We start from the raw sequence: 22700 nt of genomic DNA on the forward strand, positions 1-22700 counted from the left end.
TGTATGCATTAATGCAACGCAACATGTTTTAATAGTTTTACGAATGGCGGTGGCGACTTTCCTAGAATAATTGACGGCCTGTCTAACACACGAATGGCCGAATCACGTGTATCTACGTGGGAGATTTTCACATACTTGTAGAAATGACTAGTCAATAGAGAACGTTTACATATCTATTTAGTTTACGGTCGGTTGGCTTCTGAAAATTACCTAAACGCAGCCCCCTTCGCAAGGGGAGTTTAAATTACAGATGCGTAGTTTGTTTTCCCACAACTTTTTAAGGGCACCATACAAACACCAGCGCAACGTATTAGAAATGGTTGGGGCGCAATTTGTGCTAAGTGTTAAGCTATATAGCTATATTTTAAATTTAAAAATAGTAAATACATTTCGAGTAGATAGGACAATCAAGTTAATTTTCTGTTCCATGAACAAAGTAAAAATTACCTTCATTGTGATAAGGATGCGCCAAAACTTGTGGGCCTCATTGAGCAGCGCGGTCTTTTGATATGATGCCAATTGGAATAAGTGCCTAGAAAAATTATTTATAAGTGATATAACAAATAAAATGTACCATTAATATTCTATCGAAGTGTACCAAATTTAACCATTTCTCTACCAGTCAAAAAATAAGTGGACTTTTTTACTATTTTGTTTTCTAGTTTCCGGGAAAAGTAGGAACATGATCACCAAAAATATCTGAAAAAATGTCCCTAATAAATATTTATTTTAAAGTTTGTTATTTCCTTTGAACAAAATTTGTTTCAATTCTTGATTGTATCAAATCATTTGTTTGAATTTTTGTTGTATTTTTATTTATGGCAAACATTTATTTATACCAAATATAATAGGATACGAAATTATTGTTTTTCATGCAGTCTAAGTAGTCGTGTGTTTGCTGTGTTCCCATTTTGAACCGTGTTTGCAACGGCTATTTTGTGAATTGATATCTATAAAAATGGCCCACTTGGCATTTTGATTCGTGTCTCTCGCGGCTTCAATAGTTCGAGCAAGCCGGAGATCTCACCCATTTAAAGTTTGAGAATAGGTTGAGGTCATTTCGACCCCAATGCCTCTAATCATCCGCTTTACCGGATGAAACTCGTAAGCTACGAGCGCCAGCTATCCTGAGGAAAACTTCGGAGGGAACCAGCTACTAGATGGTTCGATTAGTCTTTCGCCCCTATACCCAGTTCCGACGATCGATTTGCACGTCAGAATCCCTAAGGACTTCCATCAGGGTTTCCCCTGACTTCGTCCTGACCAGGCATAGTTCACCATTTTTCGGGTCCCAGCGTGTACGCTCTTGGTGCGCCTCTTCTCATGATGAGAACGAGACGCCCCGGGAGTGCGAGACGACCGCTTTAAAGGCGAATCACCCATCCTCCCTCGGTTCGCGCGAGACGAACCTTTACTTTCATAACGCCTTTAGGTTTAGCGAATCCCAATGACTCGCGCACATGCTAGACTCCTTAGTCCGTGTTTCAAGACGGGTGCTGAAAGTACCCAAAGTCATAGCGTCGCAGATTGGTCACGCTTTTTACGAGCGAAGGTCGGTTCGATTCGAACACCGCGCGGGCTCCGCCGCGGATCTTAGACCGACGCCCGACGGATCGCGACGTCCTACCAGGAGGAAAGTGCACGCGTTCGATGCCGGGTCGAAAAACGTAAGGCGCGGAAAAGGTAACTGTCCTCCCCGTCGCGCGAACGTCTCGCGCCGACTGCAAAACGCGAATGAATTTCTCCGTTCGACCTTTCGGGTTTCTCAGGTTTACTCCTAAACGGTTTCACGTACTATTGAACTCTCTCTTCAAAGTGCTTTTCAACTTTCCCTCACGGTACTTATTCGCTATCGGTCTCGTGGTCATATTTAGCCTTAGATGGAGTTTACCACCCGCTTAGGGCTGCACTCTCAAGCAACCCGACTCTGAGGAGATCCCTCCCGCGATCGACGGCGGTCTCTACGGGCCTGGGACCCTCTATGGGCTGTGGCCTTGTTCAAGAAGGACTTGGACGCGGCGGACGATCTCGGGATAACGGAACCTCCCTAACACCCCATTTCTCGGCGCCTGGTATCGGCCGCGGGATTCGGTGCTAAGCTCTTCCCTGTTCGCTCGCAGCTACTGAGGGAATTCTAATTAGTTTCTTTTCCTCCGCTTATTAATATGCTTAAATTCGGCGGGTATTCTCACCTGCTCTGAGGTCGATCGATATGTTATATATAAAGCGTAGACGGGAATTTCGAAACGGTTCAGCGTTTATATTTAAAACCGCTATCCACTCGTTAAGCGGCCGCAAACGATCAGACGTCGGACACCTTTTCTTCTTATCGAGAAAATAACGGACACGACGATCGTCAATTTTGCGCTGACCTGCGACATACTCGGACGGTTTAAATACGCTCGTCTCTCGGTTTTAAACGAGCGCGACGTGACGAACCGGTGCGTCGAAAATAGACGTCGGAGTTTCGCTTTCGCGTTTTAAAACGTCGGAAGACCGGGAGGAGCGATCGCGCGCTAAGCGCGAACGTGCTCTTCTCCTTCCCGCGCTACACGTCCAACTCGCTCCGACGTTTCTCGCGCCTCGCGGGCGAAAAAACCGAGCACTCTTTAAATTAGATACGACCCTCAGCCAGGAGTGGTCCGTGAACAGAATCCGAAGACCGCAATATGCGTTCGAAATGTCGATGTTGATGTGTCCTGCAGTTCACAAGTTGACGCGCAATTAGCTGCGTTCTTCATTGACCCACGAGCCAAGTGATCCACCGTTTAGGGTAATCTTTTTTCGATCGGTTTAACGCTTTTCGTCTCCGAAAAAGGGTCGTCGGCGTTGTTATCGACACACATTTTTGCGGAAGGCGCGGTATATACCTTTTGACGTAAAAAAAAGTTCGATTTCGAAGAATTTCACCTCTAACGTCGCAATACGAATGCCCCCATCCGTTCGTATAAATCATTACCTCGGGGTTCCGAAAACCAGGAACCGAGGTCCTATTCCATTATTCCATGCACACAGTATTCAGGCGAAGTTTTACAAAATTGAACAAATTATTATCGGGAGTAACGATGGCTCAGGGAGGTGTTTTGCCGAACATTCAAGCGGTTCTTTTGCCCAAGAAAACCGACAACAAAGCTAAAGAAAAATTGTCGCTAGGGAATACGATGGGAAAACGGTGCTTCTAAGGACCACAAATACTTTTCTATTTGAGATTTCGTTTCGTTTATTTAACAGATTATTTAAAAAGAAACGTTCTTTTTCCGTTTTCTCTTTCGGACAATAAGAAAATCGGAATAATACCTCGACATTTATAATTGCCGATCCGAGGAATTGAACAAATTATTATCCGAAATAACGATCGCTAGGCGGTTCTGTTGCCTAAGAAAACCGACAACAAAACTAAATAAAGTTTGCCGGGAAGGAAGACGATGGGAGAATGGTTCTTCTAAGGACCACAAATGCTTTTCTATTTGAGATTTTGTTTCGTTTATTTCACAGATTTAATTATCACACTAACACGGGGAGAAATTAAAAATTCAAAACTTACCTCGATTCGATAATGGCTTATTGCGCATTATACACGAAAAACGAATAATCTTTGGAACGTGTTTTGTGGTTCTGAAAAGAACCTTTTTTTTGTGCTTTTTCGCTTCAGCAAGATCGACGAAAAATTTAGCCACCAAATCCGTAAAGAGTTCTACCTTGTCGTTTCAGGGCGTACACCACGTCCATTGCTGTTACCGTTTTTCGTTTGGCGTGCTCCGTGTAGGTTACCGCGTCTCTGATGACGGTTTCCTAAAACACCTTTAAAACGCAACGAGTTTCTTCCGTGCTGGTGATCGTGGATCGCTTGTTGTAATGCGCCAAACGAGAAGCCTCCGCAGCGATCCTCTCGAAAATGTCGTTCACGAACGAATTCATGATCGACATGTCTTTGCTGGAAATGCCGGTGTCGGGATGTACTTGCTTCAATACCTTGTTAATGTAGATCGCGTAACTTTCCTTCCTCCTGCTTTTCTTCTTTTTGTCATTTTTCGATATGTTTTTCTGAGCTTTGCCCGCTTTTTTCGCGGCTTTTCCACCGGTTTTCGGAGGCATTATTATTAACAAAGAAACGCGGCCGTCGCGAACGAAAAGTGACAAAACCCCGGCGAACGTATTTATATCCTGACGGAGTCGGTCAACAAGCTCCGCCTCCTATTCGCTTTTCGGTGGGAGGAGCTTATCAACGGACTTTTTTCTCATATAAATACGTTCGCGGGGATATTGCTCTTAATGTTTGCGTGATCGTCGTCGGCATCGACTACGCATCGTTGTTAAACGAGATGCAGTTTAAAATTCGCTCGGGATGCCGATTTAGACGCCGATGGATAAGTTAGAATAAGTTTGTCGTCGGGAGAACGAAATAGAAAAGAGAAAAAAAGTCCTTTTCGGGACTTCGATTTTTTCATAAATATATACATATATTTTTTTAAAGAAATCGTTTTCCATTTACCCCCGAGACGCCCGGGATTCGAGTTTGCGTTTGAAAATGGTTACGAATTCGATAGCGATTTTTTTTGTGGTTCTGATAAGAACCGTTTCGAAAATTTCGTTTTCTTAAACACCGATCGACGTTCCCTCGGCGGTTCATTTCTTCTTTTTGGGCGAGACGTTCTTTTTAGCTTTGCCGTAAGCGGCTACGGGAGGCGATTTTGCCGTTTTGGGTTTGGGCGCTTTGGGTTTCTTCGTCGGTCCCTTGTTGGATTTCTTGGCTTTCGTAGGTGATTTGGTTTAAATCGACGCCGCTTCCGCCGTTCCGGCGATTTTGGCGGTTTTCTTTTGGGTCGATTTTTTAGCGGCCGATTTCTTCTCCACGGACGATGCGGCGGCCCCGCTTTTTCCTTTTCCCTTCGGAGAGGCGGCGACCGCCTTTTTTACGGACTTCGAAGAAGCGCCACCACCTGCGGCAGATTTTTCTCGGGTAGTTTTTTTCGGAGACGCTTTCTTCGTTCTGGTCACAGACTTCTTTTTTTCCGAGGAGGACGCGGCTCCGCTTTTCGCCGAATTGGAAGTCGAAGACGCCAATTTGAACGAACCAGACGCACCTTTGCCCTTGGTTTGAACCAAAGTTCCCGAAGCGACGGCCTACTTCAAGTACTTTTTAATGAAAGGAGCCACTTTTTCGGCGTCCACTTTGTAGTTGGCAGCCACGTATTTTTTTATGGCTTGCAACGAAGAACCGCCTCTCTCTTTTACCATTTCGGAAGTCGGCGGATGGTTGGGTTTCGTTCTGGGATTCTTCGCTTTCTTTTCCTTTTTCACGGTCGTCGACGAAGACGAAGAAATGGTCGCGGAGGTTTGAGCCGGAGAAGAAGCGGCCGATGCGGTCGACACTTTCACTTCGCTTTCTGTCATATTATCGCAAACACTGACGGAAAACAACAGCAACAAAAACAACGACAACACGAGTACGAGTCCCGCGCGTCGAAATTAATAAATTCGGTTAGGTGAGCGAGCGAGCGAACGAATTCGACTATGGTCGGACGGACAATCGGATGACTGAACGCCGTCAGATTTACGCTAGGAAAAGAGCCCGGCTTCGACGGTGAGGTTCGCCGCTTCGCAGCGATCGTTTTATTTCCATGTTTCGGCCGACGTTTAAAAACGAAACGGACCGCTATTTCGAATAAGGTTTTAAAATACTATAAAGTTTGTTTCGCGAGCGAGCCGAACCCGAAGCGAGAGAGATTTTCGAAATAAAATCACAACGAAAGTGGAGCTTTCAAATTTTCATGGTAAACAATCGAAAAGCGAGTTTTTTTTTATTCGATCGGATAGAAGAGAAGAGAAGAAGAAGGACCAAGGTATAGGACGTATAAATTTCAAATTCTCAAAATTATAAATAAGCGAGATATTAAACTTTGAAAATCGACCATCGATTTTCGGGCCGATTTTTGAACCCGAAATGCGATTTCGAGATGATTTCTCAAAACTGAATAAAATTCTGTGTGGGGGGTTTTCGAGGATGAGAAATTCAAATTTGATATTATTTTTTTTTTATCGTTTTATCGTTTTATCGATATAACCCATTTCCACATGTACCCTGTACTTAAAGGGGTTTTTGATTTTTCAAAAATACTAAATATCATCCTAGGAACCTCAATTTTTTTTTAGAAAATAGAGCAAAGTGGAGTCTATCTTAAAAAAAATAAAACTATCCCCTCCGCCCCTCCGTTTAGGCCCTATCGGTCGTTATTTAAAATGTTTATTTTTTTTCAAAATTTGCTCGTTTAAGCCATTTTTTGATATCGTCCGATAGATCTCGGCGAAAGATTCGCCTATAAATTTAGGCCTCCTGCAATTATAAATAAGCGAGATATCGATAATCAAAAATTTGTATCGAAATCTTGACATAATTTCAAGGTCATTTTTCCGGAGGGAACGCAATTTCGCCTAAGGGGGTTTACGAAAGCCGCGAATCCAAATCGGGTAATATTTTTTGAAAATATCGAAGTTTGACCTCGATTATCCGCTACGCCCCTGGCAGAATCTCGGCGCAAGGTGGGGCGCTAGAAGCGCCCATCCCCTCTATTTTTAAAAAAATCAGCGGCCCCGTTGTCCGTTTCTCTGAATTTTGGCGAATTTTCAAACGCGACGATGACGAAAATCGTCAAAAACAGGGTCCCAAATCTACCTCCCTAAATATTATAAAATCGCGTTTTAGCCAAGATAGCTCTCCTATCCCGCTCCAAAATTTTCCCCCATTACCGTTAGTTGCCTGAATGTTCTCATAGATTTTGAAAAAACCCATTTTTTCTTCCTAGAGCAAGTTTCGACAAAATTTAAACGGAAGGCCCGGTCCCCCCGTACCACTTGGCCAGATTCGGATCGCGCACGCGGATAGCCCCGACCCCCCTAAATTAAAAAAAAAATTAATCCCCCCTTCCCCGACCCGACACCGAAAAACGCGACCGCCGCGAGGAAAAAAGGTAACCAATTTCGAGCCATTTTTGTCGACCTCGCCGATCGATCCGCGATAACTCCGTGGAAGCCGGTGCTTTTTTCGATCCGATTGCGCCAGCGGGAGCCCCCGTGCCTCCTCCCCGAGCCCCTCCCGCTCTTATTTTCGATTTTTAAGAACATTTCAAATCCGGGGGCGCACGATCTCGAAAAAAATTTTTAAGAGAGGGGGGAGCGGGAGGCTGCCTCCCCTGGCCACCGGGGTCCCTAACCACCCACCGGAGTTTCGTCCCGATTGGTCCTCCGGGTCCCGAGATATTTAGCTTTAACCACTTTGACCTCCTCAAAACCTCAAAACTTTCTCCAACGTTTTCGTTTTCACGGTAGCAGCTTCCGAATAGGGTAGGGCGCTCGAGGGGGTCGATTCAAATAACCGAGATAACAAAAATGACCTCAATTTGGACGTCACTTTTAAGGAAAACCTCAAATAGGTTCGGGCTAGTCCTCGACCCTCGGAACACGAATCCGAGGTCGAAATCGCAAACTTTTGTTCGCCAGACCACCCTAATGTCAAATCAATTTTTTGAGTGGGAGGTACTCCCTCCCTATGGGACCGACCTCGGATCCGACCGCGTCAGGCGAAAGGCCCGTCCTCCCTTTGCCTTAAAAAAATTCGGCGCCCCGCCGGTCCCATAGGGCGAATTTTTCAAAAGGGACGCCGCCGAAAAATTTTCAAAAATTTTTTTGAGGGCGGCGGAGGGGGGAGGTGTGGTACTTCCTCCCCCGACCTCCTTCAGAACCTTACCGAGTTGGGTCCCGATCGGAATGACGGTCTCGGAGATAGCAAACTTTTTGACTTTTGACCTCCTCAAAACCAAAAAAAAAGTCGCCAATTTTCGATCTCGTTCTCGACGCGTGCCCTGAGTATAGGGCTTGGGGGGCGTCCGCGTCGGGTCCACCCTCGACCTCAAATACTGAAAAATCGACATCACCTCAATATTAAGGAATTTTTGAGGAGGTAGAGCAAGGCGGCGCTCGACGCCCCTAAGCGACCTCACTCACGCCCCGAGGTCGGAATTTTCTATTTCCGATTTTGGGAAAGCGAAAAATGCGGTTCTTTTTTTTGATCCCCCCTTGAACCCTCCCGTTTGGGAGGGGATCAAGGAGGAGGGTATCGTAAGAACCCGACCGGACCTAACGCGACCTTAATCGACGCGTTCAAAAATAATGCTACAAAAGGCCATATTTTTGAGTTTTTGAGGTAGGCGATTTTTGAGGGTGGATTCGGCGTTTCCGGCCCGAAAAACCCCCCTACGCCGATTCCGAGCCGATTCGGCCGGCAAACCTCCGAGATAGCAAACTTTTTCAACTTTGAGGAGGCGCCCTAAAAAAAAAAAGCTTAGACGGAGTATATGCGCGCCGACGTAGGTACCTGAACCTCAAAACCTCCTCAATTTTGAGAGGGGCCTTTTTGAGGTTTCCGGTGCACCTCGGGCCCCTCTACATGCGTATGCCCTCCGCGCCCCGGTCCGACCTCAAATAACTCCGGAAAACTCCAAAAACCTCAAAATGACGACCTCTTCAAAAGTGATTTTTTGAGGTCGCCCCCTCATAAAGATTTTTTTCTGAATCCGACTCTTACCGTTTCCGAGATAGCCCCCCCCGACTTCCTCACCTTGCCGCCCAAGAAAAAAAAATTACCGGTTTTTCATGTGGGGGCCGGATTGCGTTCGGTCCCCAAATATCGTCCTCCTAGCCTCAAAAAAACGCCCAGCTTATGTTCCGTATTTGCGGGTGAGACAACCGACGCTTGGCGAATTCTGCTTCGCAATGATAGGAAGAGCCGACATCGAAGGATCAAAAAGCGACGTCGCTATGAACGCTTGGCTGCCACAAGTCAGTTATCCCTGTAGTAACTTTTCTGACACCTCTTGCTGAAAACTCTTCAAGCCAAAAGGATCGATAGGCCGTGCTGTCGCAGTCCCTGTGCTTACTGAACATCGGGATCAAGCCAGCTTTTGCCCTTTTGCTCTACGCGAGGTTTCTGTCCTCGCTGAGCTGGCCTTAGGACACCTGCGTTATTCTTTGACAGACGTACCGCCCCAGTCAAACTCACCGCCTGGCAGTGTCCTCGAATCGATCACACGGGAGCGTAAAACGGTAACGCGGATGACCACGCGCGCGAACCGCCCGCTGACCCGTCCGACGCCGGCACACGGTTTCCGGATACCACTCTGCGTGCTTGGTTCGAGAATGCCGTGACAGCCGTCGCTTTGTGAGCGAACGGCGCACGCGTTCTGCATTGAATTGCCTAAAGAAACGATGAAAGTAGTGGTATTTCACCGGAGATTTTGCAATCTCCCACTTATGCTACACCTCTCATGCCTCCTTACAATGCCAGACTAGAGTCAAGCTCAACAAGGTCTTCTTTCCCCGCTAATTTTTCTAAGCCCGTTCCCTGGGCAGTGGTTTCGCTAGATAGTGGGTAGGGACAGTGGGAATCTCGTTAATCCATTCATGCGCGTCACTAATTAGATGACGAGGCATTTGGCTAATAAACGTTTATTCAAGATAAATATACAATTAAGTACAAAAATAAACTTTACAGCTGAACTTGGCCGCTGTGGCAACTCAGGAAGAAAAAGAGAAAGTCAGAAGAAGCGCATGCATCCGACGGACGGGCAGCATGCGGCCGGCGCAACTCAGATTACCAGTAAAAACGACATGGAGAGGTAAACATTCGTTAAGAGCATACAATCATTAAAAAGTTAAATAAAAATATAATAAAGAGTAAAAACGTGTAAACTTAGTCTAGGTATTAAAAGACAAGAAACAAGAGTATAACAAAGTTAAAATAGTAAAAGTAAAAAGGACCCATGGCGCCCCGGAGCGAGTCTATTGACGGTGGGTCAGTCCCCATAAAGCCGACCTTATGACCGAGATATTTAAAAGAGGAGTCGGCACCGACGACAGGGGCAACTTTGGCCCCGATGAATAAGGGGACCTGAGTGGCCAGATAAAGCTTCTTCAGGGCCGGAGCAAGGTTAACAGTGATACTGGAGCACTTGTTCGCGTTCAGCTCCATGCTCCGTGCCTCGAAGAAACGCTGGCACTCCCTCAGGGCGCCCTGCATTTCCCTTGATGACGGCGTCAGGAGGAGCAGGTCGTCCGCGTAAGCCATGGCGTTGACCCTTTCGTCGCCGATGCCGACCCCGGTCGGCATACGGGACAGCCACACCATCAACTCGTCCAGAACTAGATTAAAAAGAATGGGTGAAAGCGGGTCGCCCTGCTTTACGCCGCGCAGGAGCGGAATGCCCTCGATGCGCGCGCCCCCGACGCGGATGGACGTGGCACACCCTGACAGGCCGTCCATCAGGTATTCAATGAGGGGCTGCTCAACTCCAAACCTGCACAGCGCCCTCTCGATTGAGGAATGCGGAAAGGTGTCAAATGCCTTCCGTAAATCGAGGGCGCTGACACAGTAGGGCCTTGAGGAGGCCCGGCAGCCCTTGATGGCGGCCTGCAAGATGATGGTGTTCGCCATAGTCCCATCCAGATTTCGAAATCCGCGCTGGGTGGAGTGCATCTCAAGGGCGCCCAAGCGTGCCGCTAGAATTCGGTGGAAGGTCCGGACGAGAATATTGGAAACCGTAATCGGCTGCCAGGAGCCGACATCAGCAGGGTCACCGCCACCCTTGGGAATTAGGGTGGTGCGGCAACCCTTGAGGTTTGGTGGCGTGCGCCGGGTCAGGAGCATGGCGTTGTAGAGGATCGCCACGCTCCTGACATCCAGCCTCCTCAGGCTCGCCTGCGAGGGCCGGTCGAAACGAGCGGGGGAGTGGGTAGGGTGGTCCGGAGCCTCCTTCTGCTCAGCCTCCAGCCGGGCGCGCAAAGAACAGTATGCCTTCTGCTTGCGGAGGTTCTTGATGGCATCCACGGTACGGTGGAACTTCTCAGCCAGATGTTTGTTGACTGCTGTTCCACCGTACTCCAACTCCGCCAGGCATATAGCAGAGCGCTCCAACTCTGAGATTGGGTCTGCCCTCCGACGATCACCCAGCTCGACGCTCCTGTTGTAGGCGTCCGGGTGGGCACGGCGCATGTGCTGCCGCACACCAGCATATGTGGCGAAGGCCCGGCCACACTCCCCACACCCGCTAGGGCCCTCCTCGACAGGGCGGCGACAGTACCACCTCCGATGCTGGGCCAGGCTGGCCGCCGTCAGATAACCTCGGCCGCACCCCTCGCAGGGGAAGCCACTCTGAGACGTCATGCGCCACGCACACGCACCACACGCGCGCGAAAGACAAAGTAGTACAAAAGTATGTGTCGGTCGGTAGGGTCCCTTAGGATGTAGGGACCCAACTGGCTAAGTCTGAGAGCACCGACACGACACTGATTTTCAAACCGCGAACGGTAGGACGAGAAGCGGTCTCTAAGCGTCCGCGCCGAGACGGCCGCACCGACGGTCGCACAACACGGGCGCGATGGACGAGACGGGCGGCCCGCTCCGGCGGCGCGATAGAACGGCGCTGCAAAAGGGGGGGGGGCAGTTGGTGAAGGTGGTGGCGGTGAGGGGAAAAGGGGGGGAAACCAAAAACTCGCCCAAGTAGGGTTTCCGATCAGAGATGTAGTGTGGAGATGCAAAGATGCAAAGATGAAGTAGGTAATGGAAGAGCACCACCCAGAATCCCGACTTTGGTCACCCTATATCATAAGAAGGGGGAGTCTGAATCAGAAACGCCCCCGCCACCTAACGGATAGTACGGCCAGGCAGGCCAGGCCAAAAAATCAGTCTCCTACGGCAAAAAAAAATTTTTCGCAGGAGTGTGGCTCGTAGGGGCCTGAAATCCTGCACGGTGGTTGGCAGGAGGCCGGACAACAACCCCCCAAAATTTCAACCCTCTGTCTCACCCGGAGGCGGAGCTGTCAAGGGTGAAAGTTGTCGAAAAAGCAAGCTTCAGCGACCCGGTCGGACTTAGAGAATAGTTTCACCGACGGACGCAACAAAAGCACCCCCCAATGACCCACCCCCGCAGCAATTGTCAGAAAGCGCCCGCACTGCACTTCCCGGGTTGGTACAACCCTCGCGAGGGGCGAGGGCGCCAAGTATTTTCGGGAATGCCCCGGTATAAGGGGGGCACGGCGGAGAGGAAAAAAAGATAGAAGAAAAAAGATGTAAATATAACCCAAATCGGGCCTCTCCGCGCGGAATGCACAACAATGCCAACTTGGCGTTTCCAGTCAAGGTGAAATTGTCCACTACACCAAACAAACCCCGAACTGTCAGAAATGCCCCTCAGGGCAGTCGCGAACTCACACAACACAAATGGACGACACACGCGACTGTTCCGGAACCGGCAACACTAGGGGCGGCACAGCGCAGGGCGGGAACCCGCAAAAAGCCCCGATTATTAAGAAACGCATGGAGACACTTCCGCACACGACGACGGTCGCTAAGAGAGTTGAGAGAGTCATAGTTACTCCCGCCGTTTACCCGCGCTTGATTGAATTTCTTCACTTTGACATTCAGAGCACTGGGCAGAAATCACATTGCGTCAACATCGCGTTAAGACCATCGCAATGCTTTGTTTTAATTAGACAGTCGGATTCCCCCGGTCCGTGCCAGTTCTGAGCTGACCGTTACATAGCGGCCGAAGAGAACACCGGAAAACCGGAGTTTTCCGGGTCTCGCAGCGAGGTGGTTCCGCGGGAGGCCAAGGCTCGGGACCAGGTTCGGATCGGATCCGGAGATCGTCTCCTCGCCCAGGCCCCGCTCGTTAACCGGAACCCGCTTCCTCGCCAAGCCCGATACGCCCTGATCCTCAGAGCCAATCCTTATCCCGAAGTTACGGATCCGACTTCCCTTACCTACATTATTCTATCGACTAGAGGCTCTTCACCTTGGAGACCTGCTGCGGATATGGGTACGAACTAGCGCGACGCCTCCACGTGGCCCTCTCCCGGATTTTCAAGGTCCGAGGGGAAGATCCGGACACCGCGGCAACTGCGGTGCTCTTCGCGTTCCAAACCATATCTCCCTGCTAGAGGTTTCCATGGAACTTGAACGCTCATGCAGAAAAGAAAACTCTTTCCGGATCTCCCGACGGCGTCTCCGGGTCCTTTTGGGTTACCCCGACGAACTCTCTTGCGAGGGCCCGACTTATTAACGGTTCCGCTGCCAGGTTCCGGAATAGAAACCGGATTCCCTTTAGCCCGACGGGTGTGCGCTCTCGTTTTTCTCGCTCGTCAAAAAAAATAATTATTTATTATATAATAAAGAGATGGACCGCGACGTGTAAAACTACACCCCATCGACATCGGCTTTCGCCTAGGGCTTAGGATCGACTCACTCGGCCCCGAAATGCCGGTGAATCATGCAGCCGCCCTTCAGCACGCAAGAAACGAGGCTGAGGGCGACTGACGGGTGCAGCCCCAAACTCCCCACCACACCGTCGTTTAGCGGGCACCAAATGCCTCGAGTCCCCAAGATAATCGCTCGGACCGAGATCACGTCGCCAGGATACGTGGCCTTCACCACCTCCAAAATGGGGGGGTGGAATACGTGGCCACCTTGTGATCGAAGTGGTCAACGAGCGGTCTTGGGGACTCCCAGTGGACGCCCATGTCCACAACCATGGTGCGACCTTCTCCCCGGATGACAAGATCAGGCTTATAAAGCCGCCCTTCCCTGTCCCAGATCGACGGCTCCACGTGGGCGACTAGGCCCCTTGAGCGACACGCCTTAGCAAAGATGTCGACCGCCAGGTCGTGCCGCTTAATTCGCTGATGGTGCGTCACCGGACACCGCTGGAGGATATGGGAAAGAGTTTCCACACAGCGGCATCCGACTCTGCACATCCGCGCAGACCTGTCCTTACCATACAGCTCCTGATAGCGACAGGGCGGCTCCCGACAGGCGACCATAGCGCCAGATATAACTCCTCCAGCGCAGCAACCGCATCCCCGATGCCCCCGACGATACGGCCGACGAGCAGAAATTGGATCTGTCCTCCGGCGATCACCCAGCTCGACACTCCTATGGTAATTGTCCGGGTGAACGCGGCGCATGTGCTGCCGCGCACCAGCATACGTGATGAAGGCCCGGCCACACTCCTCACACCCGCTGGGGCCCTCCCCGACAGGGCCATGGCAGTATCGTTTCCGATGCTGGACCAAGCTGGCCGCCGTCATGTATCCGCGGCCACACCCCTCGCAGGGGAAGTCGCCCTGAGAGGCCATGCGATAGGCGCACACACCACACGCGCGCTGAAAGACGGAAGAAGAGAAAAGTGCGTGCCGGTCGCTAGGATTCCTTAAGATGCAGGAACCTAACTGGTTCAGGCTGAAAACACCGACTGGACACCAAGTTCAAAACCGCGAGCGGTAGGACAGAAGACGGTTTCCAAGCGGCCGCGCCGAGACGGCTGCACCGACGGCCGCGCAACACAGACGCGATCGATGAGAGTGGCGGCCCGCTCCGGCGGCGTGCCAGAACAGCGCCGGCAAGGGGTGGTAGTTGGTGAGGGGAGTGGGGGGGGGCGACCAGGAACTCGCCCCTAGTTGGGTCTCCGACCAGAGATGTAATGCCGGAATAGCAGCAACCGGAATTTTCCGACTTTGGTCACCCTGTATCTCACAAAGGGGGAGTCGGAACCGGAAACGCCCACGCCAACCTTTGAACAAAAAGAGCCGAATTTTGACCCCCTGTAAAACAGGGTGTATGGCTCGTACGGGCCTGCACAGGGATTGCCAGGAGGCCGGACAACAACCCCCCAAAATTTCACCCCTCTGTCATTCACGGGGGCGGAACTGTTGATGGTGAAAGTTTCCGAAAATAACGGCTTCGGCGGCCCTGTCCGACTTAGAAAAAAATTTCACCGACGGGCGCATATAAAAGCACCCCCAAATGACCCACCCCCGTGGCTATCGTCAAAAACGCCCGCAACGCGCTTCCCGGGGTGGTACAACCACCGTGAGGTGCAGGGGCGCCAAATATTGTCGGGAATGCTCCGATATAAGAGGGGCAAAGACGGCAGAGAGGAAAAAAAAACTGTAAATAGAACCCAAATCGGGCCTCTCCGAACTATCACCTGCTGCCGTGAAATGCGCGCTACGTTGGCGTTATACGGTCAAGGTCAAAGCGTCCACTACACCCGGTAAACAACCCCGAAGTGCCCGAAAAGTCCCTCAGGACAGCCGCAAACTCGCACAACACAATGGGACGACAGACGCCACTATCCCGGAACTGGTAGTACTAGGGGCGGCACAGCACACGGCGGGAAACCGCACAAAGCCCCGATTATTGAGGAGCACACGGAGACACGTCCGCACACGACGACGGTCGCTAAGAGAGTCTACGTGGGCATACTTCTTAATGTAGACATTGAAAGCCTCCAATAAATATTTATTTGATGCAATTAATTTCAGCATAAACACATGAAATGCATTTTTCTTCAATTTCAAATAAATATTTGTTTGACCAATATCAAACAAATATTTTTTTTTAAATTGCTGCAAATTTTTTTAGACCAAAATTTTTCTCCTGAGTACAACAGCTATGCAATGCTTTACTCCCACAAGTCATGTTTGTATTTTTATTTCTTAATATATACAAGCTGTTCTATGAGGTAAATATGAGCTTTTTTATTTTAAAAACAAATATATACTATCAATTTTTTCATGTACTTCCTTAAAGGGGTCGAACAACACTTTAAGCGTTTAGGCCTATCTCTTCCTACTTCTTTTCACTTTTGTCTCTAGGTCATCCTTGCGGTTGGCGTGCCTCTGTTAACGATCTCAATATCTTTATTTTCCGCTCTGCGTACGTGACCTGTCTATGCAAGCCTCCTGGATCTTATTGTGCTAGTGAACCATGGCTGTTTCCTCCACCGGGTCCATTCCAGTCTATCTTATATGATGGCTCCACAAATTTTTCTTATAACTTTATTATCAAAGGAGGGCAGCGTTTCTTTTTCTCTCAGAGTCATCGTTCACGCCTAGCACCCATACAGGACCGTGATCACAGTTTTACATTACTCTTTACTTACCCTGAACTATATTGTATATCCTTTCTCTTCTATTTGCGTACAGTGTCTTATAAACCCTTTCTTTGTGTCGCTGATGATCCACAAATTGTCAGCGTATCCTAAAGCCTTAAACTTCTTGCCCACTTCTACAGCTTTACCTGTAATCCTCGAGCCCTCCTATCACACATTCTAGAGCTACGTTAGAAAGTAATGGTGAGAGCATGTCACCCTGTCGTAACCCACTCTTAATATTGGAGGGTTCTTACATTGCTTCGTTAAGCCAGACATTGTATTTTTATGCGCATACCTTCGACAAATTAATGAGTTGATTTGGGAAATCGGAGTTTCTTATGTATTGGTATTATTAAAGCTTCGTTCGGCTCGTCTGCCATTTTCTCTTTGCTCCAGATGTATCTCGTCTAATTGGTCTGCCATTCTGGTCCAATGTGCAAATTAAGGCCTAGTGCCTTTCTGTTTTTTATTTTTTCTATAGCTTTTCTGACTTCGACTACAGAAGGATTTTTCCCCTTCCGAAAAATTAATTTTGCCGACTGTATCTTCATTATCACTTTCTCTAATGGATTATCTGGCTCCTCCATCTTTACTCAAATAAGTCCAATTTTCAAAAAAAAACATCTCAAAAGTTTGCTGCTAAACGAGATATTCTACACATTGCATCAATTCGTTTATTTATATGTCTTTTGTTTCCTATACCTTAATTAATGTTTTATACTTTCATTATATTTATTGTATTTTTATTGGTACCTTTTTTTTTGTTGATTTTAATTTAGCGTTTCTTATATTGAATTGTTCTTCATTTTATATTAAGTGCTGGCCTTTCGTAATCATTGAAGTGAAGTTCGACATATAATTTATATGTAATCTCAGATACTAAATCTAACGACTAATAATAATAATAATAAGGGACACTTAATTAATTTTGAATGGATTCCTTGTAGAAGACTTACCGAGTGGATATTTTGTAAGTTAATACAGGGTGAACAAAAATGAAGTGGGTAAAGTAATTAAATTATTTACTAAGAACAAAAACCAACAAACCGAAATACAGATTTTCTTAGCATTTAAACACGGTTATATCTGCATAATTTGTTGCCAGAGGGTCTTGAGTTCGTATAACGGACAGGACTGATTGTGTGTAGATTGATTGCGATGGGGTAAGTTGGACCTTGTACAGTTAGGACATTCAGGGTGTTTGAAGTACACTGACCACTGCTGTGCACACCTCCACATTTGTGACAACGATTCAATATTTTGAACATGTCAAAAAAATAGCACTTACTATATTGGTGTATGCTTAAACAAAAACCACACAGTGGTCAAATACTAATTTGTTATGTCTATTCAGAAATTTGGTGGTGGAGTGTGAGCAATCCATTTTCTTTCTTTTCTTCTTTCTTATTCTTATGCTATTCTATTAAAACATTTCCACTAGGTTAGGGCTACATCTAGTAAAATTAGTTCTCATATCGGAGGATTTAAGACTTTCTTTGTGAACTTCTTGAAATGCGGAAGCCTTATGCTTTTAGTTTTGTGGTGGGGGAGCCTTCCACTAAGATACCTCGATGTTTGACGTAGGGTTATTTTAATCAAGAGCTTGTTGTATGACATTACTATAAAAATGCTTCCCCTGGTTTTTCGAACTGAAATTTGAAATATTTTAAACGCTAGGTTTGTCATACGCTTGTGTAGTATATTATATTACATATTACCTCAAGCGCATCAAGCATTCCGTCTTGTTTGAAATAGTACAATTGTCACCTTATTTTGAGGTCAAACGTAATCGATGGCAAATGGTGGAGGTGCGGACTAGGAATTCGCGGGGGTGGTCGCGTGGGCCCGATAGGAGGAGATTTGTTATATTTATGAGCACCAGTAACAAAAAGTTTTACCCCAAAAGACACCCACAATGAACGGTGGAGATCACAAGAGTGCGACTCTAGTTTTTATATTACGTAAACGGTAGAACTCAGGAGAAAAAAATGACAAAATCTCAGACAACGGATATATATTCCTCACTAAAGGTATGCAGGATCATATGCGCAAACCATACACCCGATTGTTTTTCTATTTGTTTAGTATTAGTTTTGTGTATACCGATATGCGTGATAACAGAATATAAGTTTCATAAATCATAGTCCGCAATTGTAAATCTAGATAGCAAAAAATGGGGTAAAATTATAATAGAAATTCTTAGTTGTGTAACCCGGATATTCACGGGCTGTCCAGTTCGTGGGAATCACTAACGTCACAGTCACTGTCCACTCGACCATCTTGTCCTCAGTGAAACACTGCTGCTTAAGGGGGGAGATTTTACGCCCAACATCTAAACCCTAAAATAATATATTAATTTCTATAAATGCCGAACAACGAGTAAACTTCATAAGTTAAGTAATTTATACTTTTATGAATTAAAATTTAATATTTAATGATTAATGCATTAGATGTATACCTATCATAGATCTATAAAAAATGAAGATTTAATTATAATTAACGTCATCTAACACCACGTATATTAATACTTATAGAATAATGGAATAACTATCTTATAGAAGATGTGTACATGATATGCACTTGCACGCAAGTATGTGTGTCTTGCTTGGTATTAACGGAGAGTAGTTTCAATATGAGGGTGAATTGCTTTCCTGTTTATAACTTAATTGGTAGGCGAAGCTCCACTGGAAAAACTGGAGTGAATAAGAATGGTGCCCACGAATTGGTTAGATTCGACAATAGTGTCACTAAGCGATGTAGTCACTCACGAAATCACTCACTACTACAATACTCAATGACTCAATGACTCAATTCTTTACACAAGGTGTAGATAAAAATTAACCTGGTTTGACAAAATGTGCAATTAGCCAACCCCTTCGCACACCCACCTCACCTTCACCTTGACATTGATGTTTTCTCCGTCCAAAAGCCGAATTCATACCTGGGTTGGGATTCATATGCACCAAACTCACACATTACTTTAAAATTGAGGGCGACAAATTTTTATTACTTAATTCAAATACTAAACTTGACCTACTTAAATAATGCACATGTTACAGAATTCGGTACAACTACAGTTTTGCTAGTGCTTTCTCGTTTTCTGTCCAACTTCCATGAATGATAGATCCTTGTGTTGCCCTTTTTAAGAAGACGTATTCAAAAACTTCACACTGTTAAATGCATAATTGTGATGTTCATTGCTAAATGACATTTGCATTTGTGGTGTACGCAAAACTAAACTTATAGGCTTCTTCTCTCCAACAATATCCGACAGTGTGTCTAAGACCCGGGATTTCTGCTGTTAACTAACATATTTTAAAAACTATCATTGTGTTGCATAGAATCACTAGCTTGTTTGGGTTTTTTAATATGGTGGCTTTTATCTGTCCGCGTGAAAACAACTGTTATTTTCTTATCTGATAGTGGGTTTTTTATTTCGAACTTTTCTCCTTGTTTCTTATGTTTATTGCGATTACTGTCTAAATCCATTAAATAATAACCCGTTAAATTCGTTAGTAAACACAAGTTATACTTGAAATCACAACAACAGAGTTAATTTCCGGAGCGATTTAAAACACGTCCACACTCAATGAATTTAAATGCCATCTGAACAACAGAGTTGCAGACATCGAAAGAGGTGTGTGTAATGTGAATTCTATCCGTGCTATTGACTGCGGTCATACGGAGGGAGCAAAACTTAACGGTATTGTGATTAACATTAAATAAGCATACGATGCCTTAGTCATACGGGAATCGGAAGAATAGCTCCAAACATTGATGGGTATATTAAAGGAACACTATGCTAAAATGGAAACAACAAGTAAATAACCAAATTAGTAACACCACCCTCCAAACAGCAGAGAAATATGTATACCTAGGCAGAGAAATCAATAATCATCTCGACCAGGGGTGGGCAAATACTTTAAAGCGCGGGCCAAAATGAAATTTGCTTTGCACAAGCGGATGTTTTGGATGGAGTTTTTTCCCTGTCCAATTTTTTTTTTTTTTTTGACAAAAACGCTAAGTATCATTTCAATCTGAATAAAACATGTCACGTAATTTTTAAAGAAATATTATTATAAATAAATAGCTATTAGATAAACCATTCAATGAAAGATTTTATTTTGTTACTTATTTATGTCTTAACGATACAAATTATTTTATATTGACACATAGTTATTACAATTTAACATTTATATCGCATTTCGTAAATATAACGAAAAGTGACAAAACCCCGGCGAACGTATTTATATCCTGACGGAGTCGGTCAACAAGCTCCGCCTCCTATTCGCTTTTCGGTGGGAGGAGCTTATCAACGGACTTTTTTCTCATATAAATACGTTCGCGGGGATATTGCTCTTAATGTTTGCGTGATCGTCGTCGGCATCGACTACGCATCGTTGTTAAACGAGATGCAGTTTAAAATTCGCTCGGGATGCCGATTTAGACGCCGATGGATAAGTTAGAATAAGTTTGTCGTCGGGAGAACGAAATAGAAAAGAGAAAAAAAGTCCTTTTCGGGACTTCGATTTTTTCATAAATATATACATATATTTTTTTAAAGAAATCGTTTTCCATTTACCCCCGAGACGCCCGGGATTCGAGTTTGCGTTTGAAAATGGTTACGAATTCGATAGCGATTTTTTTTGTGGTTCTGATAAGAACCGTTTCGAAAATTTCGTTTTCTTAAACACCGATCGACGTTCCCTCGGCGGTTCATTTCTTCTTTTTGGGCGAGACGTTCTTTTTAGCTTTGCCGTAAGCGGCTACGGGAGGCGATTTTGCCGTTTTGGGTTTGGGCGCTTTGGGTTTCTTCGTCGGTCCCTTGTTGGATTTCTTGGCTTTCGTAGGTGATTTGGTTTAAATCGACGCCGCTTCCGCCGTTCCGGCGATTTTGGCGGTTTTCTTTTGGGTCGATTTTTTAGCGGCCGATTTCTTCTCCACGGACGATGCGGCGGCCCCGCTTTTTCCTTTTCCCTTCGGAGAGGCGGCGACCGCCTTTTTTACGGACTTCGAAGAAGCGCCACCACCTGCGGCAGATTTTTCTCGGGTAGTTTTTTTCGGAGACGCTTTCTTCGTTCTGGTCACAGACTTCTTTTTTTCCGAGGAGGACGCGGCTCCGCTTTTCGCCGAATTGGAAGTCGAAGACGCCAATTTGAACGAACCAGACGCACCTTTGCCCTTGGTTTGAACCAAAGTTCCCGAAGCGACGGCCTACTTCAAGTACTTTTTAATGAAAGGAGCCACTTTTTCGGCGTCCACTTTGTAGTTGGCAGCCACGTATTTTTTTATGGCTTGCAACGAAGAACCGCCTCTCTCTTTTACCATTTCGGAAGTCGGCGGATGGTTGGGTTTCGTTCTGGGATTCTTCGCTTTCTTTTCCTTTTTCACGGTCGTCGACGAAGACGAAGAAATGGTCGCGGAGGTTTGAGCCGGAGAAGAAGCGGCCGATGCGGTCGACACTTTCACTTCGCTTTCTGTCATATTATCGCAAACACTGACGGAAAACAACAGCAACAAAAACAACGACAACACGAGTACGAGTCCCGCGCGTCGAAATTAATAAATTCGGTTAGGTGAGCGAGCGAGCGAACGAATTCGACTATGGTCGGACGGACAATCGGATGACTGAACGCCGTCAGATTTACGCTAGGAAAAGAGCCCGGCTTCGACGGTGAGGTTCGCCGCTTCGCAGCGATCGTTTTATTTCCATGTTTCGGCCGACGTTTAAAAACGAAACGGACCGCTATTTCGAATAAGGTTTTAAAATACTATAAAGTTTGTTTCGCGAGCGAGCCGAACCCGAAGCGAGAGAGATTTTCGAAATAAAATCACAACGAAAGTGGAGCTTTCAAATTTTCATGGTAAACAATCGAAAAGCGAGTTTTTTTTTATTCGATCGGATAGAAGAGAAGAGAAGAAGAAGGACCAAGGTATAGGACGTATAAATTTCAAATTCTCAAAATTATAAATAAGCGAGATATTAAACTTTGAAAATCGACCATCGATTTTCGGGCCGATTTTTGAACCCGAAATGCGATTTCGAGATGATTTCTCAAAACTGAATAAAATTCTGTGTGGGGGGTTTTCGAGGATGAGAAATTCAAATTTGATATTATTTTTTTTTTATCGTTTTATCGTTTTATCGATATAACCCATTTCCACATGTACCCTGTACTTAAAGGGGTTTTTGATTTTTCAAAAATACTAAATATCATCCTAGGAACCTCAATTTTTTTTTAGAAAATAGAGCAAAGTGGAGTCTATCTTAAAAAAAATAAAACTATCCCCTCCGCCCCTCCGTTTAGGCCCTATCGGTCGTTATTTAAAATGTTTATTTTTTTTCAAAATTTGCTCGTTTAAGCCATTTTTTGATATCGTCCGATAGATCTCGGCGAAAGATTCGCCTATAAATTTAGGCCTCCTGCAATTATAAATAAGCGAGATATCGATAATCAAAAATTTGTATCGAAATCTTGACATAATTTCAAGGTCATTTTTCCGGAGGGAACGCAATTTCGCCTAAGGGGGTTTACGAAAGCCGCGAATCCAAATCGGGTAATATTTTTTGAAAATATCGAAGTTTGACCTCGATTATCCGCTACGCCCCTGGCAGAATCTCGGCGCAAGGTGGGGCGCTAGAAGCGCCCATCCCCTCTATTTTTAAAAAAATCAGCGGCCCCGTTGTCCGTTTCTCTGAATTTTGGCGAATTTTCA

General features: G+C 46.2%; 1 protein-coding gene and 1 non-coding gene across 2 annotated transcripts; both read right to left on the reverse strand.

Moving 5' to 3' along the window:
* Positions 1-2621: 2621 nt before the first annotated feature.
* On the reverse strand, positions 2622-2776 carry LOC132697520 (5.8S ribosomal RNA). Its single transcript, XR_009618166.1, has one exon. It is a non-coding gene; the product is annotated as a 5.8S ribosomal RNA (ribosomal RNA).
* A 1016-nt stretch (positions 2777-3792) lies between these two features.
* LOC132696241 (histone H2B-like) lies at positions 3793-4095 on the reverse strand. Its single transcript, XM_060660963.1, has one exon. The coding sequence runs from the start codon at positions 4093-4095 to the stop codon at positions 3793-3795; it is 303 nt and encodes a 100-aa protein (XP_060516946.1).
* Positions 4096-22700: the final 18605 nt, after the last annotated feature.

This window comes from Cylas formicarius, unplaced genomic scaffold (genome assembly GCF_029955315.1).
Source record: "Cylas formicarius isolate icCylForm1 unplaced genomic scaffold, icCylForm1.1 PGA_scaffold_1__22_contigs__length_36826433, whole genome shotgun sequence".
Taxonomy (NCBI): Eukaryota; Metazoa; Arthropoda; class Insecta; order Coleoptera; family Brentidae; genus Cylas; species Cylas formicarius.

Excerpts from the sequence above, each read along its gene's own strand:
- LOC132696241 (XM_060660963.1), bottom strand. The coding sequence starts at position 4,095 with ATGCCTCCGAAAACCGGTGGAAAAGCCGCGAAAAAAGCGGGCAAAGCT.